Genomic DNA, 27,524 nt, shown 5'->3' on the forward strand with positions numbered 1-27,524 from the left:
ACTGGGTCTTGCTTTCCAAGGAGGAGGGCCGTGAAAGGTGTCACCCATTGGTCTCGTCAGACGCTGCAGTTACCTCATCAAGGACTCTGTAACTGGGATCTGCCCATGATGTTCTCTCAGGGATTCACGGGATGGGAGCAAACTGCAGGCTTGAGCTCCAGAGCTGCTGGGAGCCAAGGGGAATTTGGCTGGAGCCAAAGGGAATTAGGATCCCGAGTCTCTGCTGCTTCAGCTCAGTCCTTCCTTGTCCATCCAGGTGCCACAGAGCCCAGCCCACGCACGGGGGATGTTCCCCTGGGGTGTCACGGGTGGCCTGTTCTGGCAGCAGCTTCCCAAGGGATGTGTGTGCTGGGTGGGTATGTCCAGGACACCTCCCCTGGGTCAGGGAGGAGCAGAATCCCTGATTTCCAACCAGCTGCTTGGCTGAAACACCTGAAAGATGTTTGTGGAAGAGGCAGCCTGGGTTTTGCTCTCATTTAATCCCGTGACAGCTGAGGAGCTGTGGGGCAGCTGGTGGCTGTGTGGTGTCACTGAGCAGAACCTGGTGTTGTCCCACCATCCTCTGTTCCCACTGGTCAGCAGCAGGTGCCAAACCCTTGGGAACCATCATTTTTGTGGGCAGGAGGGGCAGATTGGTGCATGTGGGCAATAACTGCTCCACAAGAATCCTTCCAGGGCTGGATCCCAGCACCCAGCCTGGCTTTGGAACCACACCTTCATCTCCCAGTTCAGAGGTGCCCATAGTGTCTCCCGGGATCCTGTTCCCATCGTGTGCAGGGCTGTGCTCACTCTGGGAGCTGCAGCCATCTCCAGGACTGATTCATGGAGTGCTGGGAGCACTTACTGAAGATCTGTCCCGGTGTGTGCCGAGCGGAGTGAGAGAAAAGCTGCTTTTTGGCTCTTCCTGTAATTTTTCCTCCAGGCCCCACCCCGGGAACAGAACATTTGCTTTCCTGGCTTTATATAATGGCAAGTGATCAGAAACATCTTGGGAGAAAGGGAAAAAAAATGCAAAGGAATTGTCGCTCGAGGGGAAAAAACACCAAGCCCACCTTCTTCCACATCCTCCTGTTTATTCCGTGGGGGTGGAAGTGCTTGGGACTCAGGGGCTCTTCTCCCATCCAGTCCTTGAGCAGCTGGGCCAGTGGAATATTCCCTCCTTTGCAGTGCGTGGCTGCTGACAGAGCTCCTCAGCAGAATCCCTGGAGATCAGCTGTGGAAATGTGGGAGATCAGAGGCAGCACTGGTTAAACAGCAGCCACTGGGCATCGAGCAGTAGTTGCACAACCCTTTTATTTTTGGAAGTAAGACCGGAATACTGAGGAGACACTTCCCAGCTGGGTGCCAGCAGTGCATATCGTGCTCCTTCCCAGCTTTTCCTGCCATGGGAAGGGATTGCTTTCAGCCTGCCATCATCTCCCAGCCTTTTCCTGGGAGAAAAGGGGCTCAGTGAGGCCGTGGAATGGGATCCCCCCACTCCCCTCTGCTCCGGGCAGTCAGATGGGTCATGACAGCGTTGGTGTGCAGGTGGGGCTGTGCTCAGAGCTGAGCTGGGACTGGGAGCAGCTCTCCGGCTCCTTCCCACAGACTCTCGTGGTCCTGAGCTGACGCAGGTGTGCCTGGCAGCTCCCTGGTTTTGGGATCCTGTGGGGGTGAAGAGCCTCCACCGGGCCAGTGCTGCTGTTGGCAGCCCAATTCCTCTTCCCTGCCTGTGGGGCAGAGGAGGAGATCCCTGATCAGCTTTGGAGGGTCAGTGTGTGCACCTGGACATGGCGAGGAGGGAGGTGCCACGCCCTGGAGTGTCAGCACCTTGCTTTGCTGTGAGCAGAGACAAACCATCCCTCATCCCACCGCCTGCTCGCATGTCCCCGTGGGAGCTCCAGCCGTGACAGGATCCCCCCGAGCCCTCCCCTTTCCTCCTGGATCCCAGCCCTCCATGCCTGTCTCTGTTGCAGGTTTGGTGCTAGGTGCCCCTGAGACCTGCAGCCAGTCCCCATCATCGCAGCCCAGCCGTGGCCTCCTGCCCTGCACGGCCCCACAGCCGCCCCCACAGCCGCCCCCGCAGGCCCCTGGCCTCCCCCCAGGCCAGCAGCAGCCGGCCATGAGCAGCCCCATGATGTCCCAGGTGAGTCCCACAGGGCACAGGGAGCGGGGAGGCCGGGCTGGAGGAATCCCGGGGTACTCTGGGCTTTGGGGGTCCCCACGCTCGCTGTCCTGCTGTGCTGATGGCAGAGCAGGAGGAGGTTGGGCTTTGCTGTGTCTGAGTGATTCCGTGGGATATCCCACCTTCCCAGCTCCCTATGGTCTGCTCAGGCCAGCAGCCCCCCTGGAAAAGGGTCTGTAGCCCTTTGGATGAGTGGCAAACTGGAACCAGTTCCACTCAGCACCATCCCGAATGGGTGTTGGATTTGAGCTCCCCAGGGCTGATCTGAAGTCCTGGGGGAAGGCAGGCCTGGAGCAATGCCTGTTGTGTCCTCCAGACCATCCCTCCCTGTGTTAAAGCCAAGGGATGTTCTGTGTCCCACAGCCTGCTGGGCTGTTCCCAGGGCTGGAACCCTCCAGGAAGCACCCATGGGTGACATTCCCATGTCCATGTTCTGCTCCCGAGGCTGTGACCAACCACAGCCCAGCCCTGCCCTGCTGCAGGGGTGGGGATGGGGTGGGAACCATCCCAATGTGAGGTTTGGGGAGCACATTCATGTGGAGTGGGTGGTGGTGTGGGGGTGTCCACAGCACCTTCCTGTCCCACACGTTGGTGCTGGACCTCAGCCTGCCCAGGAGCTCCGCAAGACTCCTCTGGCATCACCTTGGGCTCGTGGTGTCTCCTACAGCAAAGAGCTGCTGGAGTTACAGCGGAGGGGTTCAAGGTGCAGCAGGGCAGGGAGGTTGCTGGATAACCACACCAAGGCTCCCTTTCCCATGAAAAGTTGGACCACGTGTTCTCCTGAGGGCCCTTCCAGCTTGGGCTGCTCCGTGATTCTCAGTGTTTTCACTAGACTGGAATGAGAGGAGGGAAGAACCTCCTCGAAAAGCTTTTAGTGCAGGTAACAGGAACAGCTCCTTGCTGGCTGTTCCCAGCTGCAGGAGAGGGGAGAGCCCTGGAGTGGCTCTGGGGTTGTGGATCTGTTTGTGGAGGATTCTGGGGCTCAAGGGATGAGCTGTGTCCCTGGGGTGTCTGTCTGGAGCTAGAAATGCAGAGTCCCTGGGTGGGATCTCGTGCAGGATCACCGGGTTGTGCTGGGGTTTCAGTTTGTATCTTCTACTGTCTCGTCCAAGGGTTTAGGTCCTGGTAAAACTGATTTCAGGGGTTTGACTGTTGGTGAAGGGTCTGGAAATGCACCAGCCCCATGTCCCTGTCCCTTCCATGTCACCAAAGGTCAAATGAAAAGATCAAACCCCCCTGTCCAGCACTGACCATCACAGTGCCCAAAGCAGGGGGTGTGGGGTTTGAGTGAGGGCTTCTCATAAAGCCGGTGCCCCAGGTGACACAGTGGGGGTCCCTGTGGAAGGTGAGTGTGCAGGAATGGCCAAGGAGCACTGCAGGGAATGCTGGAAACGGGAGAGACACGAGGGCTGTGCTGGGAGACGCTGCTCCTGCTGCTGCTGGCCCTGGTGAACTCGTGTCACTCTTCCTGCCAGGCAGGAGCTGCTTTGGGGCAGCTCACTCGTCCCCAGCTCTGCAGAGCCTCCGGCTGGGCCGTATCTGATGGGATGGATGCTGCCCTGGAATGGTCTCTGTGCTTCCCAACCCCTGCAACGCCCCTCTGTGTTTGCAGTTGGCTCACTTGACTAACCTTGTTGTTCCTTCTTTCTCTCCTTCCTTTTCCTTCCTTTTCCTTCCTTTTCCTTCCTTTTCCTTCCTTTTCCTTCCTTTTCCTTCCTTTTCCTTCCTTTTCCTTCCTTTTCCTTCCTTTTCCTTCCTTTTCCTTCCTTTTCCTTCTTTTTCCTTCCTTTTCCTTCCTTTTCCTTCCTTCCTCCCTCCCTCCCTCCCTTCCTTTTTATTCCCCTTTTCCTCTCCCTCCTTTCCCCCTGATCTCTCTCCATTCCCTTCTCTGCTGGTCGTAGCCGGTCCCGGCGCTGCAGCCCGTTCCGTACTCTCCAAGCTCCTGCCCCCAAGTCCTCTTGCCAGTCTCTCCACCCCAGCAGTACAACCTGGTACAAACCCCAGTTCCTCTTCTGCACTGTCTGTTGTGCTCTGTGCTGTGTTTGTGTTGTGTGAGCTTGTGCTGATCAGGTACGTCCCGGACACCCACCCCCTGGGGCTGGGATTCACGGAGCTCTGCGCTGCAGCGGGATGCCCGAGGCCATGGGAGCACTGCTGCTGGAGTGGAGCTCTTGGAAAGAGCCTGGGAAGAGCAAATTCCAAGCCCAGAGCTCCCCAGCCATGCCTGTGCTCAGTGCTGGGGTCTGGAGCCACCCTGTGGGCTCAGCCAAGCCCCTGTGTTGTCTCCACCGGGATCTTTTGGGAATGGTGTGCCCTGTGGGACGTGGCCGCTGGGCTGGAGTCACCCCTGCCTGCGTGGGACCCCGCAGTGTCCCCCATGTCCGCTGAGCATTTGGCCCCCCCAGTTCGCATGTCCCCCTGTGCTGCTCTGGGGCTGTGGCTCGTGTGTGGGGGCCTTTTTGGGGGAGCTGCTCCCAGAGCAGGGAGAAGGGGGCTGCATTTACCAGCAGAGCTGTGTCCTCCCTGCTGCTGTCCCACGTGCCACCCTCCTCCATCCTTCCCTTATCCCACTCCAGGCCGACGAGCTCAGCAGCCCCTTCGGGCAGATCAGCCTCAGCCGTCAGGGCTCGACGGAAGCCCCAGATCCTTCCTCGGCGATGTTCCAGTCATCCCTCATCTCCCAGCACCCTCAGCAGACAGGATTCATCATGGCAACCCCTGGGCAACCCATCCCCACCTCCAGCTACTCCGCCTCGGGGCACACGGCCCCCACTCAGCAGGTGCTGCAGCCCCAGGGCTACATTCAGCCTCCCCAGCAAGTAAGGACACAAGGGGACATCCCCAGAGCTGCCAGGCCAGGGACTGCTGGGGAGTGGGTCCCTCTTTTTCTGCTGCTAGTTGGTGATGGATCCATCCACGGGGGTCCAGGCTCCGGGTCTCGTGCTCCCCTGCTAGGCACAGGATGATCCCCGTGTCCCTCTGAGCCCACGAGGCTCTTACCTGGGACCCCCAGGGCCACTCCTGGCTCTCAGCGGTGGGGGAGGGACAGTGGCCGGACTCAGGGCTGACACCTCTAAGCTCTCTTTGGGGTCCTGCAGGGCTTTGTGACCTCTAGGATTGTCCCCTGAGCTGTGAGGAGAGAGTTGTGCCTACTGTGCTCTTGCACTACTGTGCTGGGAAAGGCTTGGATGAGGAGGCTGGGAGGCGCGGGAAGGGGCTGCGGTTCCCCGAGGAGCCATCAGCTGGCCAGAGCCAAAGCCCTGGGTGGTTCCCTTCGGCAGAAGCCAGGCCAGGTGAGAGAGAAAACTGGTCCTGGGGGACCAGCTTTCTTGGTCCTGCCCCTTGCCATGTCCTCACCATGGTGTTTTCTTGCCCCCAATAGATTCAGGTTTCTTACTACCCCCCCGGGCAGTACCCGAACTCCAGCCAGCAATACCGACCCCTCAGTCACCCAGTGGCCTACAGCTCCCAGCGCCCACAGCAACTCCCCCAGCAGTCCCAGCAGCCAGGTAAGGGGCTGGAAAGCGGGGATGGGGGCAGCTTTCCCTTTCTTGTTGCTTTTGTTGGCTCCAGAGATCTCCCGTGTGCTGTGTGGGGCCAGGTCACTCTTCCCTGTCTCCCACTCTTTGCTGGACCTGCCTCTTGGCTGGGAAGTTGGGATGCCTCCATCTGCAGAGGCTGTTGAGTCCTTCCCCTCCCTCTGCTCTCAGTTCACTGGAGGGGGGATGAGGTGGATTTAAGCCCCACTGAGGGGCTGCCAGGGGGATTTAAAGCCAGGAGCTTCCCTTGGGTGTGTTCACATCTGCTCTAAGGGAAGCCCTTTCCCCACTCTTTAGCAGGAGGTGGGAACAGAGCAGGAATTGATTCCCTAAATCCTAAATCTGGGGCTGTTTCCTGTGTCCAACTGGGAAGCTGCTCCATCAAAACCTTGTTCTGGCAGGTTTACAGCCAATGATGTCCAACCAGCAGCAAACATACCAAGGTGTGATGGGGGTGCAGCAGGCGCAGCCCCCCGGGCTCCTCAACAGCCAGAGGAACAACATGGGGGGCCAGATGCAGAGCGTGATGGGGGTGCAGCAGGCGCAGCCCCCCGGGCTCCTCAGCAGCCAGAGGAGTGGGATGGGGAGCCAGATGCAAGGTCTGATGGTGCAGTACACGCCGCTGCCTTCGTACCAGGTGGGCATCTGCTGCTGCCCAGCGTGGGGTGCTGGGAGGGGGCCTCGGCTGTGCAGGATGTGCCCCGTTCCTGTGCCTAAGGGATGGAGCCCGAGGTGGGGATCTGCTCACAGGGCATTCCTGCCAGCTTGGGGAGGGCACATCCATGTGGGAATCCTTGGGATGGATCTGGAGCAGGGGGACCGGGAGAATCTCTGGGAGGGGCTGCCTGTGCCTGGGTGAGGTTGCTCTGGGCTGTAAGGAAAAACCACCTGGAATCTCTTCACCTTGGTTGTTCCCCCTGCTCTGTTACCTGTTACCTGCTGCTTTCCTCCCTGCCCAGGTTCCCATGGCCAGTGAGTCCCAGAACGTGGTCCAGCAGCCCTTCCAGCAGCCGGTGCTTGTGCCAGCCAGCCAGTCTGTGCAGGGGGGGCTCCAGGCTGGAGGGGTCCCCATCTACTACAGCGTTATCCCCACTGCCCAGCAGAATGGCACCAGGTGAAGCTCTGCCTGGGGGTTCTGGCCTGCCTGGGGGAGAAAGGGGTGCTGTGCCCACGGTGGGGGTTTTGGGGGTGTCCCATCAAGGCCAGGAGTCAGCCTTGATGATCCTTGTGGGTCCCTTCCAACTCAGGAGATTCCATGATTGTGTTTGGTGATTCCATGATGATCCTGCTGTGAGCACACCCTGCTCCTGTGGCTGGAGGGAGCTGGGCGCCACAAGTGCTGCTCCTCCCTGACCTTGTCCATTCCTGGCTCCCTTAGTCAGGGCTCCCTGGCCACCAGTGTGTCAGGCTCCCATGTGCCCCAGCCCTCTCCAGAGGCTCCCATGTGCCCAGCCATCCCAGTAAAGACGGAGCCGCGAATTACCTGCGCAGATGCCCCAGCTCTTCCTCCCCATCCTCACCTGAGCCCTCTGCCCCACAGCCCATCCGTGGGGTTCCTGCAGCCTCCTGGCTCTGAGCAGTACCAGATGCCGCAGTCCCCGGCGCCCTGCAGCCCCCCCCAGATGCAGCAGCAGTATTCAGGTACGAGGGGCCATGGGCAGAGCTGGCATCGACTGCACGGGTGGGATCAGCTTTTGGATCACGGCCAAATCTGGCCACTTCTGTGCAAGGGGATTCCTTAGTCTGGGAATGATCAGGATGTGGCACTGGCTTGTGCCTGGCATCTCCCTGCCGTGGTGGGCAGGGGGGTGGAGGGAGCTGTGGATTGGCGAGAGCGGGAAGAACTGCGGATGGGGAGCCTCGGGATTCCTGCTCCCTGTCATGGCTGCTGGGAGCAAGCTGGGGCAGAAGCTGGACTGGGATGGTGGAGGTCTGTGCCTGGATCCGTGCTCAGAGCCTTTGCCTGGAGTTCTGTGGAGATGCTCAGAGCGGTCACTGAGCTGCCATCCATCAGCTTGACCCCTGTGCTCCCATTTCTCCTGAATTAATCATCATCACTCCCAGATGTAACCTTTGATATTAGAGAGGAATCCCCAGCAGGTCCTGGTGGGGTTTTTGCAGCTGGAGAAAGGCAGGAGTGGCAGAGGAGAGAGTCCAGAGTGGGATCGTAGGGAAGGGTGTGCAGTGGCAGGGCCGGGCAGGTGCCGCGTGTCCCACAGCAGCAGAGCCATCTGTGCCTGTGTCTGTCCCCAGGGGTGTCCCCGTCAGGCCCCGGTGTGGTGGTGATGCAGCTGAATGTCCCCAACGGCCCCCAGGCCCCCCAGAACCCCCCCGTGGTGCAGTGGAGCCATTGTAAGTACTACAGCCTGGAGCAGCGGGGGCAGAAGCCAGGAGACCTCTACAACCCCGACACCAGTGCTCAGGTACTGGGGGGACTGGGAGGGACGGGAAGGAAGCAGCTCAGCCTTTGGGGTGGGCTGGGTGAGGGGTGGGGGGTTACCCCATGGGGTCAAGGCAGGTGTGGGAGTGGTCACAAGCACTGGGGGTGTCTGACACTGTCCCTCCCCCAGGCCAGCACCCAGCTGAACAGCCCCATCACATCCCCCACCCAGTCCCCGACGCCGTCGCCCGTCACCAACCTCAACAGCGTGTGCACGGGGCTGAGCCCCCTCCCCGTCCTCACACAGTTCCCCAGGCCCATGGGCCCGGCACAAGGTAAGGGGGAGGTGTGTGGGGCCAGCTCGGGGCTGGGAATGCTGCGGCATTTCCGGGGATCCCACAAACTCGGGCTCCTTGTGCAGGTGACGGGCGGTACTCGCTGCTGGGCCAGCCGCTGCAGTACAACCTGTCCCTGTGTCCCCCGCCGCTGCTCCACAACCAGCCCAGCTACACAGGACACCAGGTACAGCCGGGCCAGGCCGTCCTTTCCTGGCCCTTCTGTGGCTCTGTGAAGCCACAGTGTCCCCTGAGGTGACACGGTGCCCTTTTTATCCTTCAAGGGGCAGACCGGAATGAAACACGGAAACCGGAGCAAGAGACAGGCCCTAAAGTCAGCGTCCACCGACCTGGGGACAAGTGACGTAGGCAAGTAACCCCTCGAGCCCCTTTGCCCTCTGATGTCCCCACATATGGATGTTGGAGACTCCAGGTGCCATCCCTGCCCAAGCCAGCATCCCACAGGACCCCGTGCTGGTTTTGGACAGTGGCTCCTGCCAGTCCTTCCTCCCCACACCCACAAACACCCCCCAGCCCAGGTGAGCCCAGGCTGGGGGTGCAGCAGATCCAGCCCCAGCCCGCTGTGCCCCGAGGGAGGTGGGAGAACAGGGAGTAAAACCTCTGGAGGAAAAGGACACCTGGGTCCTGTTCCTGCCTCTCAGAGGGTGGAAATGATGGAGCAGGTGGAGCTGGCAGAACTGGGATTTTATTCCTCTTTATCAGCACAAAGTGAGTGTCCAGACACTGAGATCTCATTTCCCACCATTGCTTTCCCAAGTCACTCTTCCCATCCATGTTTTCCTTTCCTATGGGGCCCGCAGCTTCAGAGCCTCCTCTTTGGGATTTGGGATGTCCCAGCGTGGCTGTGAGGGCTGAGGGCCCCAGTGAGTCGTTTCTCTCTGAAGGACACCCCATGCCCGGGGTGTCTCCGCTGGGTCCTCGGGGAGGGAGGGACCCACAGCTTGGATGGAGCAGCTCTCACTGACCCTCTGGAGGCCTCAGGCATGTCCCCCATGTCACCTCCGTGTCACCACCAGCAGCTGCTTGCAGGGGCCCTTTAAGAGCTGCCTTCCCCCCTCCTGCCCTGGAATGGTCCGTACGTGCCACGTTAATATTAGCAAAGAATCCCTTCAGCAGCTCTGCTAAGCCCAGGGCCAGGGCTGGAGCCAGGAGCTGCAGAGGGATTTGGGTACCACCAGGGAGGGTCCAGGAGCTGCAGAGGGATTTGGGGACCACCAGGGAGGGTCCAGGAGCTGCAGAAGGGTTTGAGGATTGCTGGGCAGGGGCTGGAGCTGCAGAGGGATTTGGGTACCATTGGGGCAGGGGCAGAGGTCAGAGCCAGAAGCTGCCAGAGGGGTTTGGGTACCATCAGGGAGGGCCCAGGAGCTGCAGAGGGATTTGGGGACCACCAGCAGGGCACACTCAGTGCCACCATCCTCCATGGGTGCAGCCATTCTCCCTCCCAGGGTCAGGGTGGGAGCGTGGGGTTGGCTCCCAGTCCTGGTACAGGAGGTTTGGGATAGAAAAGCAGGCAGGGCCCCTGGGAAAGCCTGAACTGCCCAGCTGTCCTAAGGACACCAGGAGTGTCCCCATAGCCCTGGGACACTGGGAAATACCCACATCTCCTCCTGAAGCAGAACCAGAGCGTGGGCACGAGAAGGGATTGGGATGGGGCATTCCAGGGAGCAGGTAGGGATGCTTTGGAGGGGAAGTGACTGGCTTAAAAAAAATCGATTCCTGCTGTGGGGGCAGCTTGGCACTGCATGGCATTGCTGTGCCCAGGAGAGGTGGGTGCTCTAGCCTGGGGCCAGGGCAGCTCCTGGGCCACCAGGACCTGGCCAGTGACACGAGGCTCCTTCCCCGCAGTGCTGGGCCGGGTGCTGGAGGTGACGGACCTGCCCGAGGGCATCACACGGACAGAGGCCGACAAGCTCTTCACGCAGCTCGCCATGGCCGGTGCCAAAATCCAGTGGCTCAAAGAGACTCAGGGGCGCCGCGGGGACGGAGGTGGCGGGGACAACAGCGGGACTCCGGAGAACGGCAGACACAGTGACCTCGCTGCCTTATACACCATCGTGGCCGTGTTCCCCAGCCCTCTGGCTGCCCAAAACGCCTCCCTCCGCCTCAACAACTCCCTCAGCCGCTTCAAGCTGCGCGTGGCCAAAAAGAACTACGACCTGCGGGTGCTGGAGCGGGCAAGCTCCCAGTAGGGCTCCCGCGGGCACCGGGCACTCCCCTGGGCCTCTTCTCCTCCCACCCTCCCTTCCTCTCGCCCTCCTTCCTTGATATATTTATATGAACATAATTAAGAGACAAGAAGTTGATTTTTTTTTTTTTTTTTAATTATTATTATTTTTGGAGTGACGCCCGTGCCCGCCCCCCTCCCCTGTGTCTATGGTTTTGTTTAAGCACTGTGTTGGACCGCACATACAGGTGTTGATTGGTATGTTCACTGCACATTTTATTTAATCGGATTATTATTTTGCGGGGGGGTATTTTTGGTTTTATTTTATTTGGGGGGTTGTTTTTAAATTAAAAAAAAAAAAAAAAAGGAAAATTGTCCCATCACTCGAATGTAACTTTCCGTTCTCTGCCAGTGCCAGGGCTGGGGGCTCTGTGCTGCCTCAGGGGGGTGAGGGGACAGCAGAAGGGACACTGGCAGGGAGATGGTCCTGCCCAGTGCTGCCCTCCAGCTTGGCATGTCCAAGGGCTGTGAGCCTGTGGTGTGCCAAAGTGGGGAACCCAGGCTGGGATCAGAGCATCTGGATTGGGGCTGAACTCCCCTGAGAGATGTCCATGACCCCATCCAGCTGTGGAATTCCAGGGCAGGAATGAGGGCCAGGAGTGCCCCCAGCTGTGTGCCCTGCCAGGAAGCATCAAATCCCTGCTGACAGGAGCAGCACCTGGAGCTGGCGGGTGCAGGTGGGGACAGGATTTGGGCTGGCACAGCCAGAGCCTCTGGCAGGAGCAGGATGCTCCCAACCTTCCTGGGCAGGTACAGCCAGACAGGTAAGAGCTGCCAGGAAGAAGGGGGCTCCAACCCCAGGCTTGTGCCAGCTCCCACCTCACTGCCATCCACAGCCAGGCAGGGACCCGAGGGACCCCGAGGTGCCCGTGAACTCCAGGGTCCTGTTCCTGTCACAGGCAGCCTGGCAGCAGTGGGATCCCAGCTCCCGCCATCCCAGCAGAGCCTGGAGCAGCAGGATTTGGTGCCAGAGGGTGCGAGGCAGCCACTCCTACCCCATGAGAGACCCCACTGCTGCCCCTCTGCCCGGTGACCCCCCAGCCTCAGGGGCCTCCAACGCACGAGTGGAGACACCGAGGCTGGAGCCTTTGGTGTACCCAGCCCCTGGAACCCTCCGTGTGCCCGATTCCCGGAGCCCTCGCTGTGCCCGGTTCCTTCTCCGTCCCATGCCAGGCTGGGGGGGCCCCTGGCACGCCCAGCAACCACCAACGCAAATAGCCGGTGGCTCCTCCGCCCGCTCCCTCCCGGCGCACGCTGGGGCTCCAATTTCCCGGCGTCAGCCCCCGCCACCGCTCAGCTGTCGTCCTCCTCTGCCCTGTCACTCCGCTCGCCACGGGACCGGGCCGGCTGCCGCCCTCCCCGCGCGCCGGGCACGGGGGGCTGGGGGCTCTGCAGCCACCGGGGCCCCGGCACCGGCCGCCCTTCGGGGGGTTCTCCAGCGCAGGGCGAGAACTCCAAGCACAGGGTGAGTGTCCCCGTGTGTGGCCCCCCTCGCCGTGGCCGTGCCCACCCTGGGTCCCCCCCGCTGCTGCAGGGCCTCGGGGTGCCCCACGCCCGCAGCGCCCCTCGCCCCAGCGCTCCCCAGTTCCGTTGCTGCTTCCCGATGGTTTTCCTGGCAGGTTTCCATGGGGCTGGAGGGGCTTGGGGGGTGGGTATCACCAAAAACAGCGAGGTCTGGGAGGAAGCACTGCAGGGAGGGTTGGCAAAGGTGGCATCGGGATGGCTTTGGGGCATGTGGGAGCAGCTCCTGCCCCGGTGGCAGCCGAAAGCCGGATGATGCCCATCAGTGTCCCCCGTTGTGCTCATCTGAGGCACCGTTTGCGGTTTCACGGTGAGATGGGGATGTCCAGGCCGAGGTGGGCACGTGCAGGTGGCCCAGGGGCTGGCTCACAGCACTTGGCACCGCGTCCCCGAGTCAGCGGATGTGCCACGCTCTGGGCTGGGCACCGGCCTCCTCCAGCCTGGCCCTGGGGCTCTCCTGGACAGAACCAGCCCTGGCCGGGGCAGGGGCTGCGGGACGGGCGGTGGGAGTGACCCCGGGGTTTCCCCTGGCAGAACCAGCCCTCGCCAGGACAGCGGCTGCGGGACGGGCAGGGGAAGGGGAAGGGGAGGCACTGCCCACCCAGCAGGGTCTGACCGCTTCAGCCCCTGCCGGGCTCCTGCAGCTGGACCTGCCCCCGCCGACGCCATCTGTGTCTCTTCCCCTCGCAGCATGACGGAGAAGGAGGTGCCAGAGCCACCAGCTTCACCTGCTTCAGGTGGGAAACCCAAGAGCCGGGTAAGTGGGTGTCCACAGGGCAGATTGGATGGGTGGGGAAGCCCCCTCTCTATCATCATCCTGCCGCAGCCCCAGGAGGCTTTGGGTGCCGGGGGTGCTTGGTGGGACCCCGATCCAGCCGACTGCTGGGTGGGCATTTCCCAGCTTGGCATTTCCCTGGCTTGCCCACATCTATGAGGTGCCCAGGAGCCACAGTTTTCCCTTTAGTGGGGACTTCACGGGACTGGGAGGAGGGTCGCCATCCTCAGAGCATTCCTGGGGTCTCCTCCCGCTGTGGAGGGGGGCTCTGGGTCGAGGCACTGGGGTGAGGAGCCAGGCACGGGGTCTCTGCCCTCCTGCCTCCCCCACACCGCCGCGCACCATCCGTCCTCTCCACCCCAGCAGCTGCAGAAGTTGAAGCAACTTTTCCAGCGAAAACCCAAGGAGGAGCCGGAGCCGGCGCTGGAGCCGCAGCCCAACGGGGAGCTGGTCAGCCCCTCGGGGGGACCCATCTACTACATCTATGAGGATGACGAAGAGGAGGAAGAGGAGGAGGAGCCCGAACCCCCTCCCGAACCCGAGAAACTTGTCAATGACAAACCCCACAAGTTCAAAGATCATTACTTCAAAAAGCCCAAATTCTGCGATGTTTGTGCCCGCATGATCGTCCGTGAGTCCTGAGGGGGCTGGGGGCCATGGGCAGGACCGGGGGCCGCGGGAAGGGCTGAGGCTGGGGGCCAAGGCTGCCCAGGGCTCTGTCCCGGCCGTTTCACAGCTGCAGTGTCACATTCCCTCTCCTTTCCACCCCCCCCCCTCACTGCCAGTCAACAACAAATTTGGCCTGAGGTGCAAGAACTGCAAGACCAACATCCACCACCACTGCCAGTCCTACGTGGAGATGCAGCGTTGCTTCGGCAAGATCGTGAGTGTCACCCCCCCGCCTCCAGCCCCCGGCTCGGGCACCTCCGGGAGCGGCCACCTCGGCCCCCGCGGGCAGGACAAAGGTGCCACCGCCCCTGTCGTTTCTTGGCTCAGAGGGGGATCCCGGCATCCCCTTTACGGGGTCCCCGAGCTCTGACAGATGGCCTATGAGTCCGGGTGGGTGGCTGATGCTGCGACCCCCCCTCTCTCCTCGCAGCCCCCCGGGTTCCGCCGGGCGTACAGCTCCCCCCTCTACAGCGACCAGCAGTACGCCGGCACCAAGGACCAGCTCTGTGAGTCCCCGTGCTGGGGCGCCCCGTCCCCTTGGTACCCACCCCGGAGTGCCCCATCCCCTCGTGTCCCATCCCTGACCCCCCCCTCACCATTCCCGTGCCCCCCCAGCAAACAGGAGCGACCCCGTGTTCGAGACGCTGCGGACGGGCGTCATCATGGCCAACAAGGAGCGCAAGAAGGGGCAGGAAGACAAGAAGAACGTGAGTGTGGGGTCGGGCCCTCCCCAAATTCCAGCGGGTGCGGTGCCAGCACCCCACTGCCCTCCAGCCCCCCCATGCTGCACTCCCTGAGAGCTCTCTGTGCCTTCCAGCCCTTGGCTGCGATGATGGACGAGGAGTCGGAGGCCACGAAGCCGGTGGGGAGCAAAGCCGAGGGTGGTGAGCGTGGGGCCGAGGGTTGGGGGCTGAGCCCATGGGACAGGGAGGGAGCCCCTGACTGATCTTGAGGGGGTCAGCAGGGTGGGTGTGTCCTGCAGAAAGAGGGTCCCCGGTTTAGGTCCCCACCCTGGGGCTCTCACTGCATCCCCACGTTGGCTGAGGAGACTCTCGGGAGGCACCACCAGGAGAGGTGTGACCCGCTCCTCCCGTTCCCAGGTGCCTCTGAAGGGGACAAGAAGGCTGAGAAGAGCCCAACAGATGACAAGGTACCCCTCATCCTTGCCCTGCGCCCCAAAACTGTGGATAGAGCCTGTGGAATCTCCCTGCTGGGATCCTCAGGGCTGCCTGCAGCTCCTGGGACTGCAAACCCCACTGTGTCCCCCCAGAGCAAGAAGCCGCAGCCAGGGGGGTTCCTGCAGTCCCACTATTTCGTGGCACTTTATCGCTTCAAAGCCCTGGAGAAGGACGACCTGGACTTCCCGTGAGTTCCCAGCCTTGTCCTGGGCTCTTTCCCGACGCTTTTGGGGTTTGGCTCGATGTGGTTCTGTGGATTTCCCAAGGCTGAGCTGCTCCGTGCAGGACCTGCCTGTCCCTGAGCTCATGGGCTGTGCGTGTCCCCTGCCAGATACGGGGCTCGAGGAGCTGGTTCTGCAGGAAAAGCGGTTTTCCTTGGGGTCTCCCACGGCCGGGGGTCCTGCCCCCCCCTCAGAGAGCCCTTCCTTCCCTTCCAGGCCGGGGGAGAAGATCACGGTGGTCGATGACTCCAACGAGGAGTGGTGGCGGGTGAGGCTGGTGTGCGGCGGGAGGGAGAGCTCGGCTGGGAAAGGGGGGACACCCGAACCTGCTGTCAACCTCCAGCCTGGCAGGGGGTGGTCTGAGACCCCTGGATTGGCTCCGACCCCTCCTTGCACTCCTCCACTGCCTCCTTCCAGGGAAAGATCGGTGAGAAAATCGGGTATTTCCCCCCCAACTTCATCATCCGGGTGCGGGCGGGCGAGCGGGTGCACAAGGTGACGCGTTCCTTCGTGGGCAACCGGGAGATCGGGCAGATCACGCTCAAGAAGGATCAGGTGAGACGGGACCTCCCCCCCCAATCACCACCCAGGGACCCCCAGCCCCTCTCCAAGCCCCCCATCACGGCTGCACCCCACAACCAACATCACCCTCCTCCCCACTTCCCACCTCCCCCAGCCCCTTGGGTGAGACCTGCTCTGCCCCGACCCCTCCACACCTGGGGTTCCCCCCGCTCTGGGGGGTCCCGGGGGTCTCACCCGGCCCCCTCTCGCCTGCAGATCGTGGTGCAGAAGGGGGAGGAGGTGAACGGTTACGTCAAAGTCTTCACCGGCCGCAAAGTGGGGCTGTTCCCTGTGGACTTCCTGGAGGAGATCTGAGGGGGGCTGCGAGGGGGGGACCCCCGGGATGGGGACAGAGACACCCCTGGGATGGGGGCGGAGAGACGCTGGCTGTGGGGTGGGGATGGGGACAGGGACGGAGAGAACGGCTGCAGAGCAGGGATGGGGACGGGGGACCCTCGGGATGGGGAATGGAAGGACCCCGGGATTGGGATGGGGAGCCCTGGCTGCGGGACAGGTATGGGGTCAGGGAAGGGCACCCCCATTCCTGCTGCCTCCAGCAATGGGGTTCCTGGGGCAGCTGTCCCCCCCCAGGACCGGGGCAGGAGGGGGGGACAGGAGGTGCCTCAGGGGCTGTCCCCCCGCGGGAGGTTTTGCTACCTCCAGAGACACTGGATGCAAGCAGGGGGCACCCCCAGACTCGCTGTGGAGACCCCCCCGACTGAGTGGGGGGACACCGGGTGCCGTGGGGAGGGTCGGGGGGGGTCCTGCCCCGCTGCTCCCGGGTTTTGGCAATACATGGCTGCGCCCACCTCCCGCTCTCCAGCGTGGATTTAATGGGGGAAGGAGGGGGGCACTGTGGGGGTGCGGGTGGTCCCCCCTCTGGGGGGCACTGGGGGGTCCTGGGGGGTCACTGTGGGGGCATCGATGACCCCTTGGGAGGTGCCACTGTTGAGGTGCCAGTGCTCGCCGCTGGGGGGGGCCACTGGGAGGGTGGCGGTGGGGGGGGGTGTTACTGGTCACTGTGGGGGTGCCGGCGGCCCCTGATGGAGGGGTCACTGGTCACAGGGAGAGTGGCGGTGGCCCCTTTGGGAGGGGGGGTGTCACTGGTCACTATGGGACTGCCGGTAGCCCCAGCGGGGGCTCAGCCGGGCACGGGTGGTGGGAGGGGAGAGGGCGGCACCGGGACCCCCCCGCCCCGTCCCCCGGGGGGCGGGCGCTGGCGCGGGGCCCGGCGAGGCCCGAATAGGGGCGGCGGGGGACAGGTGACGGTGCCGGGGACAGGACGAGACCTTGGAGCGCGGCGGGGGCGGGCGCCGAGCCAGGAACAGGTGCCCGGGCCCCGGAGCGGGGGCTGCGCCCCGTGACGTCACGGGGCAGTGACGTCAGCGGTAACCGCGGCGACGGGCAGGCGGGGTGGGCGGGGCCTGTGGAGTGGGTGTGGCCGGGCTTCCCCGGCTCCGCCGCGAGGGGGCGCTGCCGACTCGCCGCGCGGCACCGCTGTATGCAAAGATATGCAAATTAGGCGGGGAGGCTGCGGCGCCCCCTGGCGGGCGGCTGTTGGGGCAGCCCCCACCCCCCCGGTACCGGTAAGGAGGAGGGGATTTTGGGGGGGCGGGGGGGGCACTGCCCCAGGGGGAGAGTCCGTGTTCCCCCCCCGCTCTGTGGGGCCGGGCCGGGGCTGCTGAGGGGGTTCCGGGGGTACAGGGAACCCACGCTGGGGGTCTCCCCCCATTCCCAGCATCCCAAGGAGAGATGCTGCTCCAGGAATGATGGAAATGAGGGGGTGCGAAGTGGGGGCGGAGGGGAGGGGGGGGAGGGGGCAGTCCCCGGGACTGACCTCCCTCCCCCCCTCCCCTCCTGTCACACAGCTTTAAATGCCGAACCATTAAAATTTTCCACCTCATTTGCGGCTCCTCACACGGTTAATTTTCCCGGGATTGTCTATTTATTTATTTGCGGAGCCCTGCGGGAGGGGGGGGAGAAGACGGGGGGGGGGGGGGAGGGAAAGCAGCTGATTTGCTGCATCTGGGCGGTGGGGAGGGAAAGGGGGGGAACCACCCTGGGAAGAGGGGAGGGCTCAGGCTAATTTAACAGCTGAAGAGAACAACTTAATTGGAGTCAGCTGGAAAATTGGGTAAAACCCCTTCTATCAGCCTACCACCCCCCAGTCCCCTTCCCTGCCGGCTTCTGGTGGGATGCCAGGGTGGAGATGCGTTTTGGGATGAATTTTGGGAAGGGAGGGAAGAGCTGGCCCCAGCCAAGCAGCTGCCCTTCATTACAGACAGGAGCTAATTGGATTGATCAGCAGTTAATAGGGAATTAAGAGGTGAAGCGCACCCCCCCACCATCACCCCTCCATGTGCATCCCCCTCCTCACATCCCAGCTCCCGCTGCTTCCCGGATGGATGCGGGGGGCAGGCGGAGGTGGGGAGTCACTGGCACCCGGTGGATGGGCTGAGGATGAGGGGTGGGATGGGATTTTCCACCCCTCATTTAAGGGCTGCTGAGCACTTTAGGGTTTGTTTTTTTCCTGTTTTCCCGTGGTTTTGCCATTCCTGGTGCTCCCAGCCTGGCTGTGACCTGGCTGCTTGCAGAGTGGGGTGGGGGGGGTCCCCCCAACATTCGGCATTTCCCTGCTCCTCCTTAGGCGAAGGGGTTGCCCCCCATCCCACCCCATGGAACACACAGGGATTCAGCTGGAGGAGCCCCCCTGACCTCCAGATTAATCACCTCCATTTCTCTCTGCATCCCGTGAAAGGTCAGGAGTCTGCGAGGCCCAGGAATTAATTGAAATCCCACCGGTCTCGTTCCAGATCCATACATCATCCCAGGGGAGCGACTCCGGGATGCGAGGGTGGGGGCACCCCCTCCTGCACCCCCTTTCCGGGGCGCGCGGAGGACAGGGAGCAGCAGATGCAGCGCTCGGAGCTTGTTCTCCATCTCCAGGCAGGGAAATAAATGGATTAAAGTAAACGAAAGCGTCTGCGCTCCCCACCTGCCCCCCCGGCCATAAATCAGCATAAATGCAATTTCCATATTCATGGTATTTATCCAATAACTGTCCTGTCCCAGATTAAACGCGCCCCGGGGAGCACCGGGGCTCCTTATCTGTACCGGGGGCTCCCGGGGAGGAGCAGCTCTGCCGGGGGCTGGGGCGGGAGGGGGGCCCTGCTCCTCATCTTCCTCCTCCTGAGGGACTGGAGAGGGGTGGGCTCCTCTCCTCATCCTCCTCCTGGGAGGCTCGAGCGGGGAGTGGGGTGGTGGGTTCTGCTCCTCATCCTCCTCCATCGCTCGCGGCCCCGGCGGGTCCTGGGAGAGGAGCTGGGAGTGGGGGCCCCAAGGCTCGGCAGCGCTCCTGTCCCACTCCCCTTCTCTCTGCTTTCCCCCCTTTCCTTTCTGTTCCTTTCCCCCTCTCCTCCTGGGGCGGCCGGGGGGAGCCTCGGGGTCCCCACAAATCCCCCGCTCCCCACTCCACTCCCAGCGTGGGCAGGGACAGGGTCCGATCGCGCTCCAGCCCCCGGGGGAGGGACACGCGGACCGTCCCACCCGGCTCCGAGGGCAGGACCAGGGGTGCTGGTGCGGGTTGGGGGGCAGCTGCCTCCCCCGGGGTCCCCACTGTGGCTGGGGACACACGCGCCACGTCTCCCACTGTGACAGGTCCTTGTCAGCCCTAATGACCCGAGTCCGGCAGGGCCCCAGGGCTCGGAGCTCGTTACGGGGGATTTAATGAGGGCAGCAGCAGCCACCGCCGCTGGCTGTTTGCCACTGGCGGTGGCCTCGGGCCCGCGAGGACCGCGGGCGGTCCCCTCCACAGCACGGCACTGAGTTCCTCAGAGCCCCCTGAAAACACCCACAGCCCCCTCAAGCCCCCCCAGGCTTCACAGGTCCCCACAATCCCCCCCGCAGCCCCTTCTCTCTGCCCCCAGCAGATCTGGGAAGCTGGGGCAGTGTCCGCCCCCCGCCCCTGCTCAGGCTGCTCCAGCCTCTGGTGGAGGGAACAGAGGAGTTTGGGGGCTCTTGGGCTGTGGGTTAGGGGTGAGAGGCAGCAGGAAAGGCAGATTTTGGGGGGTATTGAGAGCCAGGGGCTAAGGGGGGTGCAGCCAGGGCCGGGGGGCTGGTTATGGGGTCCTCTATATGGCACAGCACCAAGCCTCTCACAGCCTTGCACAGCTCTCCCCAGCTCCTCACAGACCCTCAGAACCCCCCCTTAGATTTGGGGGCTGCAGACAGGGCTGGGGGGTGCTGGTGTCGGGGTCTGTCCCAGCTGCAGAGGTGGCAGGGGGGGCCAGCCTGGCTGTCCCCCAAATCCTGGGGACCGGTCCCAGCTGTGTGGCGGTGCCAGGGCTGGGGGGGGGGCTCAGCCGCGGGGACACTCCAGGTGCGCCAGCCCTTTTTTGGGGGGGACAGTTCTGAGCCTAGGGGTGTCCCGTCTGCAGCGCCTCTGCTCTGAGGCAGCCGCGTCCTTCTCGGCTCCTCAGCAACCTGCGCAAGCAGGAGCCGGCGGGCAGCGGTTAAATATTTGGTAAAGAAGGAGGCGAAAGCAGAATCGGAAAGAACTCGGGGGGGGGGGGGGTGGAAATGCGCTGTGACCCCACCCTGCTGCAGAGCGGGGCACACCCCAGGCACCCGGGGGTGGTCGCATCCTGCTGGGACCCCGCGCAGGGCAGCGCAGGCCCCACGCCTGCAGTTACAGGGCAGGTGTTGGGGGGGGCCCCCGAGGACCCCCTGTCCCTGCTGAGCTCTCAGCTGAGCAAACCAGCCCCGCACCCTCGACGGGCCGGGGTCTTTGGGTGATGAGAAGACCCCCTCCTTGTCCCCCTGGCACCCCTGTTTGCCTGCCGTGGTCCGGTGACCCCCCCCTCAGGCACTAATCGAGGCAGGGATGAGCTTTGGGGCAGCTCTGGCTCCTGGGGACCAGGGGAGACACCTGGGAGGGTCCTGGGGATGGACAGAGCATCTGGATCAATCCCTGCCCTCCTGCTGTCCCCCCACTGACTACTGGGGACCAGGGGGGAGACCTGGAGGGTCCTTGGGGAGGGACAGAGCACCTGGATCAATTCCAGCCTTCCTGCTGCCCCTGCTCCCGGCTCCTGACCCCCCCTCCCCGGCTGTGGGATCCATCTTCCCAAATCCTTGCCGGAGGATGAACCCCCCAAAGCCTGGCTGGGGCGTGCGGCCGCCTCAGCCTCTGTCCCCACAGCCCCTGTGAGGTGAACTAAATCCATCCTAATTAGCGCTGATTTGCATGGGGAAATGAAAATTAATCTAGCTTGGCTTTATTGGAATTAGTGATTCCAGTTGGGCACATCAGGCAGTGGCAGACGTCTGGAGGGGCTGAGGGGCTGCCCCCCTCCTCTCCCCCTCCAGCCTGGTTTGGGGTCTCTCGATGGTGACACGAGGGTGCTGGGGAGCATCCACGGGATGGGCTCAGGCGCCTGGGTTGGACTCAGGCGCCCTTCCAGTGCGCCCCACTCCCTCTCCCAGTACCCCCAGTTGTGGAATACAGCAAAGAGCCCTGTTTCCCCCAGTTGTCACATCCCACAGGTGGTTCTGGGCACGGTGGGAGGAGAGCGAAGAGGGGGGATGACACCAGCGCTGGGGTGGGAGACGCTGCAGGGACGCGGGGTGTCACATTAGGGGTGGGGGTGTCATGTGTGTCCCTGTATTTCCACACCTGTATGTCCCTGTTCCTGGGCATCTCCACAAGCGTGTTGGCAAGTGTGTGCCCACCTGGGTGCCCAGTGCGAGCCACGCAGGAGCACGGGGTGGGGGGGCGACAGCGGGGGGAGCTCCGGCCGCGCCCCCTTCGGAGCCCTCTGGCCCCGGCTGCCTCCCAGCGCCGGCGCTCCGGGCCCGGGGGCGGCAGCGGTGCTCATTGTTATGGGGTCCGTGATGAGGCGGCGTGCGCAATTCTCATCCCGCTCATCAAAAATTAACGAGGAGAAAACAGCTGGGCAGGAGCTTGGTCCGCCGCGGGGTGGGGGTATCAGGGTGTGACAGGCTGGGGGGCCGTGGGATGGGGGTCGGTGCCTGGCACTTCATAGATCACTTAGCCTTGGGGTGCCCCTCCAGCCCCAAACTGGCCGCATCCCTCTGGGATGGGGTCTCCACACCGCAGGAGGACCCAGTCCATGGGCAGGTTGTCCCCGTGCCCCATCACCATCTCAGGGTCACATCTGGCTGTGTCCCCCTGCCCCATCACCACCTCGAGGACGCGTCTGCCTGCGTGATCCCCCCCAGCCGCCCCTCGGGATTTCATCCCGGCTGACAGGAGCGAGACCTCCCAGCTCCTGCGGCTGCATTTGCAAGTCAACCAGGAGCTGAAGGGCCGGTGGCGGCGCTGGCAGGGGCCACCTGTCCTGTCTACCTGGGGACAGGGACGGGGACGCCCAGGGGAGGGGTGGGAGGATGGGGCGAGCCCCGGCGCGGGGGGATGGGGCTGTTTCCCCCCCACCCCCTCCCCGTGTTTTCCCTGGCTGCGGGGGAGGGGTTTGCCTGTCTGGGGGGCTGTTTCCCCCTCCGCGCAGGCTGTAAACACTCAATTAAGCGGGAGCCGCGGTCCTGCCTTCCCTGTCGCTGCGGGTAATTATGTCGGTTTTTCGGTGTCAGGCGCGGCGGGGAAGCACGATTCCAGCTAATTGGAGCAGCAATCCCAGCCCAGACCCTTCCGCAGCTGCTGGTGCTGCCGCGTGACAGTGGCCCGGGGCCCCCCCGGATCGGTGCCCGCAGGATGCCTGGAGCCACCTGGCCCCCGGATCCAGAGCTCTCCCTGGATTCCACCTGTTCCCTGGATTCCATATTCCCACTGGATCCCACCTGTACCCCGGATCCAACCCTCTCCCTGGATTCCACCTGTACCCCGGATCCTAATCCATCTCCTGGATCCCACCGGCCCCTGGATTCCACCCTCCCCCTTGATCCCACCCTCCCCACCCTTCGGTGCTGCGGGACCGGCTGAAGTACCTGCTGGGTGCTGTCCTATGCTCTGCTCCATGGTGGGCTTGGGTACCCCTCTCCCAGTTTTTCAGGGATCATTTTGGGCTCCCCAGTCCCCCCAGATCCCTCCGGGGGCTGGGCACACCTGGAAGCTGAGGTGTGCAGAGCTGGGGAGCCTTTGAGGATCCAGGGAAGGATCTGCAGGGAGAAGGGAGCTGCCTATCAGGGTGAGCCCTGCCAGAACTGGGGTCTGGTGGGGGAACCCGGGATTTGGGGGTGGGGGAGGACTCGCTGCCTCCCATCCCAGGGGAGCCGCACCGGGAGCTCAGCGTCTGCCATTGATTTCTTATTATGGAGTTCAGGAAGAAAAATGAGGCGCTGGGGCTGCGGAGCCGCCACTGTGATTTGTTGCCTTCTCAGCGTGTCCTGGCGGGGATGGGAATTGATTTTGGAGGCTCTGGAATCAGTCAGCGGGGCTGGGGTGGGGGGAAATATGGGGGGTGGAGAGGGGACAGCTGCTGGGGGCTCGGCACAGCCCCCAGGATGTGGGAGATGGGACCCCCCGGACCTGCTCGTGGTGGTCCCCACGCTGTGCCGGGGGTGACAGCTTCCATGGGGGGTGACAGGTCCCTTTGTTGTTGGGGTCCCTGTCCTGGTACTGGGGGTCCCGGGGCCGCGCTGAGTGGGTCCAGAGAGGCTCACGGAGGGGGGGGCTGTAGCTGCAGGAAGGTCCTTGACCCTGCACCAGCTGCAGGAGCAGGAGGAGAAGAATAAAGAGAAGGAGCAGAAGGAGAAAGACGAGAAGGAGGAGAAGGAGGAGAAGAAGGAGAAGCAGCAGGGCACGGCGGAAGGCACGGCCCCACCCGCGTCCCACGCTGCCGAGTGCCCCGCGGCCGCCCCTTCCCGGTCCCTGTCCGGTGCCGGTGCCCCCGGGCCGACCCCCACCGCCGCCACCAGAGGGCACCACAGGCCTCCCGCAGGCCCCGGGGCGGCCCCGCGCGGCACCGGGCGGGACCGGGCCGAGACCCCGCGGTGTCCCCGCCGTGCGTGTGTCCGTGCCGTGTGTGTGTGTGTCCGTGCCGTGTGTGTGTGTGTGTCCCTGCCCGATGTGTGTGTCCCCGCCGTGTGTGTGTGTGTCCGTGTGTGTCCGTGCCCTGTGTGTGTCCCCGCCGTGTGTGTGTGTGTCCCTGCCCTGTGTGTGTGTGTGTCCCCGCCGTGTGTGTGTGTGTCCCCGCCGTGCGTGTGTCCCCGCCGTGCGTGTGCCTGATGCAGGTGTGCGCGTCTCTGCCTGTGCACGCGTGTCTCAACGTGTGCACGCGTCTCATCTCTGTGCAGGTGTGTCTGATGAGTTCACGCGTGTCCCAGCCGTGTGTGTTTGTGCCCCCCAGGGCTGTGTGTGTGTGTGTGCGTGTCCCAGCCGTGTGCACAGCTGATGTGTGTGTGCCTGGGCATGCATGTCCCAGCCGCGTGTGTCCCTGCCGTGTGTATCCATGTCCCAGCTCTCTGTGTGTGTGTCCATGTCCCTGCTGTGTGTCCGTGTCTGTGTTGCAGCCACGTGTCCGTGTCCCAGCCATGTCCCAGCCGTGTCCCAGCTGTGTGCTCCTCTCCGGCCCCACCGGTGTCTTTGTCACGATGAAGGACGAGGCCATTCTGTTTATTAAATTGTAGCGCGGCACGGCGCAGCCCTCGGAGCCGCTGACCCCGGTTATTTATAACGCGGGCGGGGAAATCGTAGCTCGGGGCTGGGGCTTTTCTGTGGAGAATTATGGAAAAAGGAATCGATAGTGCGGGCTGGGACCGAGGTGGTGGGGAACTGTGGGGTCAGTTCCAGGAATCGCTTCACTGGCATGGCTGAGCTGAACCCCACGGCTCCCCAGGACTGCCCCCAGCTCCCCAGGATCCTCCCTGGCTCCCTAAGACCCCCTCGGCATCTGGGGGGAGGCTTTTTCAGCAGCACTGGGGGGTGTCATGGTGTGGGGGAGTCAGGGTCTGAGGGTGCCAAGAGTCTGGGGAAGTCAGGGGTTTGGGGAACAATGGTCTGGGCGTGTCAGGATCTGGGGGTATCAAGGTCTGGGGATGTCAAGATCTGGGGGAGTCAGGGTCTGGGGGAATAATGGTCTGGGGGAGTCAAGGTGTGGAGAATAACGATCTGGGGGGTTTATCAGGGTTTGTGAGTATCAAGGTCTGGAGGAGGCAGGATCTGGGGGTGTCACGGTCTGGGGGAGTGTCCGGATCTGGGGGTGATCCCCGCACCCCGCCGCGGCTGTGGGTCGGAGCTGGGCTCTCCCGGTGCTCGTCCTGCCGCTCCCGTGATTAATGTGGGGAATTAGGCCGGTAATGGCTCTTAAATGACGGTGCCAGTTGCAGGCGCCGCGCCCCGATGGGTGATGGATGGTGCCGGGCCCTGGGTGGGCGCGATCGGAGCCGCGTCACGATCAGGGCAGGAGAGAGGAGGGGGCTGTGATGTCATGGAGATCAGTGACGTCACGGGGCAGGTGTGACATCACACTCCGGCTCAGCGCCACCGACCCCAGGCGCGCGGGGCTGGCAGGGCCGGGGCTGCTCCCCCGTTATCTGGCTGTGCAAATCATCACGACATGTCGCGATAGTGCTGCTGGGTGATGCCCATTCGTGCCCCTCGGGGTCACAGGCAGCAGCACGGGATCGCCGGGATCCAGCCTCTTCTCCCTGCTCCAGGGCTGATCCCGGAGCGCACGGAATGGAATCCATCCCGTTAATTCTCCATTTAATTATCGGCTGTTTGTTTATTGTTTGTTTGCTTTACTTGGGATGAATTTTTGATGCTGGTTTCCATCATGCCACGCCAGAATCCGGTGGGATTTACGGCTCTGGAAGGAGCAGAGGCGGATCAAGGGGAAGGGTCCCCAAGGGGTGACCCTGTGTCACTTGGGGGGCACAACCAGTGGGTGCCAGCTGGGAGGGCCAGGGGGGCTGGGGAGGCTGGGGACTTGTCCCAGGGGATGTGGGGATTGGGAGGGGTCGGGGGGGGATTTGTGACCTTGTCCCATGGGAGGTGTGGAGCCGGGATGGGGACAGGGGGCCATGGCTTTGTTCTGTGTGGATCGGGAGAGATCTGGAAGGGCAGGAACTTGACCCAAGGGCTGTGTGGATCGGGAGGGGTCTGGGGGAGTTGATCCATGGGATGTGCGGGTCGGGAGGGTCTGGGGGAGCTGGAACTTCACCCAAGGGCTGTGTGGATCGGGAAAGGTCTGGAGCGGTTGTGAACGCGTCCCATGGGATGTGTGGAGCTGGGATGGGAACGGGGTGGGGGCTGTGGATTTATCCCATGGAATGTGCAAATCAGGAGGGGTCTGGGAGGGTTCTGTGAATGTGATCCATGGATTGTGCCTGGGAGGGGTTTTGGGGGGGGCTGGGGGCTTGATCCATGGGACCTGTGGATCGGGAGGGGTCTGGGGGGGCTGTGGACTCAATCCATGGGATCTGTGGAACGGGAGGGGTCTGGGGGGGGCCTGTGGGTTCAATCCATGGGATCTGTGGATTGGGAGTGGTCTGGGGGGGCTGTGGGTTCAATCCATGGGATCTGTGGATTGGGAGTGGTCTGGGGGGGCTGTGGGTTCAATCCATGGGATCTGTGGATTGGGAGTGGTCTGGGGGGGCTGTGGGTTCAATCCATGGGATCTGTGGATCGGGAGGGATCCGGGGGGGCCTGTGGGGCGGGGGGGTGCTCAGTTCCAAGGCTGGGAGCCAGAGGAAGCGCGTGCTCAGGTGCAGGCACGTTCATGCCGAGCCGCAGCATCTCCCATTAATGAAGCACTTCATCACGGCGCCGTGCCAGGGGGGGCACCCAATTCCGGGTGATAAATTCCCGGCGACGGCCCTCGCTCGCTCGCAGCAGCCGTGATTCTCCTTCATCTTGAATAATATTTTTGGAGCGGTTGTAAAATAACCCAGCGCAGCAGCTGCCAGCGGAGCCGCGGGCTCCAAAGCCCCCGGCCCCCCCAGGGCCCCCCCGGCCCCCCCAGCCTCAGCACTGGCGATGTCACCTCTGTGTGTGTGTCTCACGTGTGTGACCACGCGGATGCCGAGCAGGTGTGGCCGTGGCCGTGCACGTGTGTGTGTGCAGGGACACGCAGCTGCACCGCAGGGCTTGGGGGTGCCCCCCCCCCCAGACCCTCGGGGTGCCCCTCAGGTGATTCCCCCACACCCTTGGGTACCCCCAGGCTCCTGGTTGTTCCCTTGGATCTCTGAGTTTTGTGGTCGTGGTCCCCCTTGTCCCACCCAGATCTCTGAGTCCTCTGCTGGGTCTCTGAATTTTGGGGTGAGGGTCATCTCCAGATCCTTGGGTGCCCCCGTGGATCCCTGAATTTTGCAGTGAAGGCCTGCCCAGAATCCTAGACCCTCCACTGAACTCCTGGATTTTGGGGTGAGGGTCCCACCCAGGCCCCTGGCCCCATCCTGGACGCCTGAGTCCCTCTCAGACCACTGAATTTCGGGGTGAGGCTTCGGTGAGTATTCCCTCTAGACCTCTGAGTCCACCGTGGACCCCTGAATTTTGGGGTGGAGATTCCTTCCCGGACCCCTGGAACCCCTGGATGAGATCCCATGGATTGACTGGGTAGACCAGAGCCCCCTGGTGTGGGTGGGCATGGAGCTGCCCAGATGTGCACATCTGTGTAGCCCACACGTGTCCCCACATGTTCACGTGTCCCGGGCTTGGCCGCTGTGATTCCTTTCCTTCTGGGCAGGATTTGCGTGTTTTTCGCCCAAAATGCTGACCCCTAATGTGCCAGGCTGGCGGAGAAGCTCCAGTGGCATCTCTGTGCTGGTGGTTATGGTGTCACCCTCGGGTGGGGCCCGCCTTGGAACCCCCCCAGCTCCCCGTCACGGCTGCTCCCGAGGGTTGCTGGCACCCCCACGGAACAGGGAAGCACCGTGAGGAATTAAACTCTTAATTACAGTCATTAATGAGCGTGGAGGAGGCTGGGCTCCGTGGGCAGGGAATCCCGTCATGTGCCAGG

The 27,524-nt window shown here is 63.1% G+C and overlaps 2 protein-coding genes across 6 annotated transcripts in view; both read left to right on the forward strand.

The window, feature by feature from the left end:
* R3HDM2 (R3H domain containing 2) overlaps window positions 1-10,986 on the forward strand; it is a 40,054-nt gene extending 29,068 nt beyond the window's left edge. For 2 of the 4 annotated variants that reach the window (XM_082299133.1, XM_082299134.1), the window contains exons 13-24: window positions 1,956-2,125; window positions 4,066-4,155; window positions 4,741-4,983; window positions 5,547-5,673; window positions 6,105-6,340; window positions 6,663-6,817; window positions 7,244-7,344; window positions 7,957-8,126; window positions 8,274-8,418; window positions 8,505-8,605; window positions 8,703-8,787; window positions 10,285-10,986. In XM_082299133.1, the coding sequence (XP_082155259.1) occupies window positions 1,956-2,125; window positions 4,066-4,155; window positions 4,741-4,983; window positions 5,547-5,673; window positions 6,105-6,340; window positions 6,663-6,817; window positions 7,244-7,344; window positions 7,957-8,126; window positions 8,274-8,418; window positions 8,505-8,605; window positions 8,703-8,787; window positions 10,285-10,628 (1,967 nt within the window). In that variant the 3' untranslated portion in view covers window positions 10,629-10,986. The remainder of the gene's footprint in view (window positions 1-1,955; window positions 2,126-4,065; window positions 4,156-4,740; window positions 4,984-5,546; window positions 5,674-6,104; window positions 6,341-6,662; window positions 6,818-7,243; window positions 7,345-7,956; window positions 8,127-8,273; window positions 8,419-8,504; window positions 8,606-8,702; window positions 8,788-10,284) is intronic. The other 2 variants (XM_082299135.1, XM_082299136.1) reach the window with 2 other exon arrangements.
* A 962-nt stretch (window positions 10,987-11,948) lies between these two features.
* On the forward strand, window positions 11,949-15,970 carry STAC3 (SH3 and cysteine rich domain 3). 2 transcript variants are annotated; one of them, XM_082299220.1, is made up of 12 exons: window positions 11,949-12,128; window positions 12,875-12,941; window positions 13,323-13,590; window positions 13,745-13,842; window positions 14,059-14,134; window positions 14,244-14,335; window positions 14,446-14,512; window positions 14,729-14,778; window positions 14,899-14,993; window positions 15,244-15,295; window positions 15,445-15,582; window positions 15,805-15,970. In XM_082299220.1, the coding sequence occupies exons 2-12, from the start codon at window positions 12,876-12,878 to the stop codon at window positions 15,901-15,903; spliced, it is 1,101 nt and encodes a 366-aa protein (XP_082155346.1). In that variant the 5' UTR covers window positions 11,949-12,128; window position 12,875; the 3' UTR covers window positions 15,904-15,970. The 2 variants fall into 2 exon arrangements, with proteins under 2 accessions (XP_082155346.1, XP_082155347.1); XM_082299221.1 differs by having other exon boundaries at window positions 11,960-12,128; window positions 13,326-13,590.
* Window positions 15,971-27,524: the final 11,554 nt, after the last annotated feature.

This window comes from Coloeus monedula, assembly GCF_965178545.1.
Source record: "Coloeus monedula genome assembly, chromosome: 30".
In the NCBI taxonomy this organism is placed as follows: domain Eukaryota; kingdom Metazoa; phylum Chordata; class Aves; order Passeriformes; family Corvidae; genus Coloeus; species Coloeus monedula.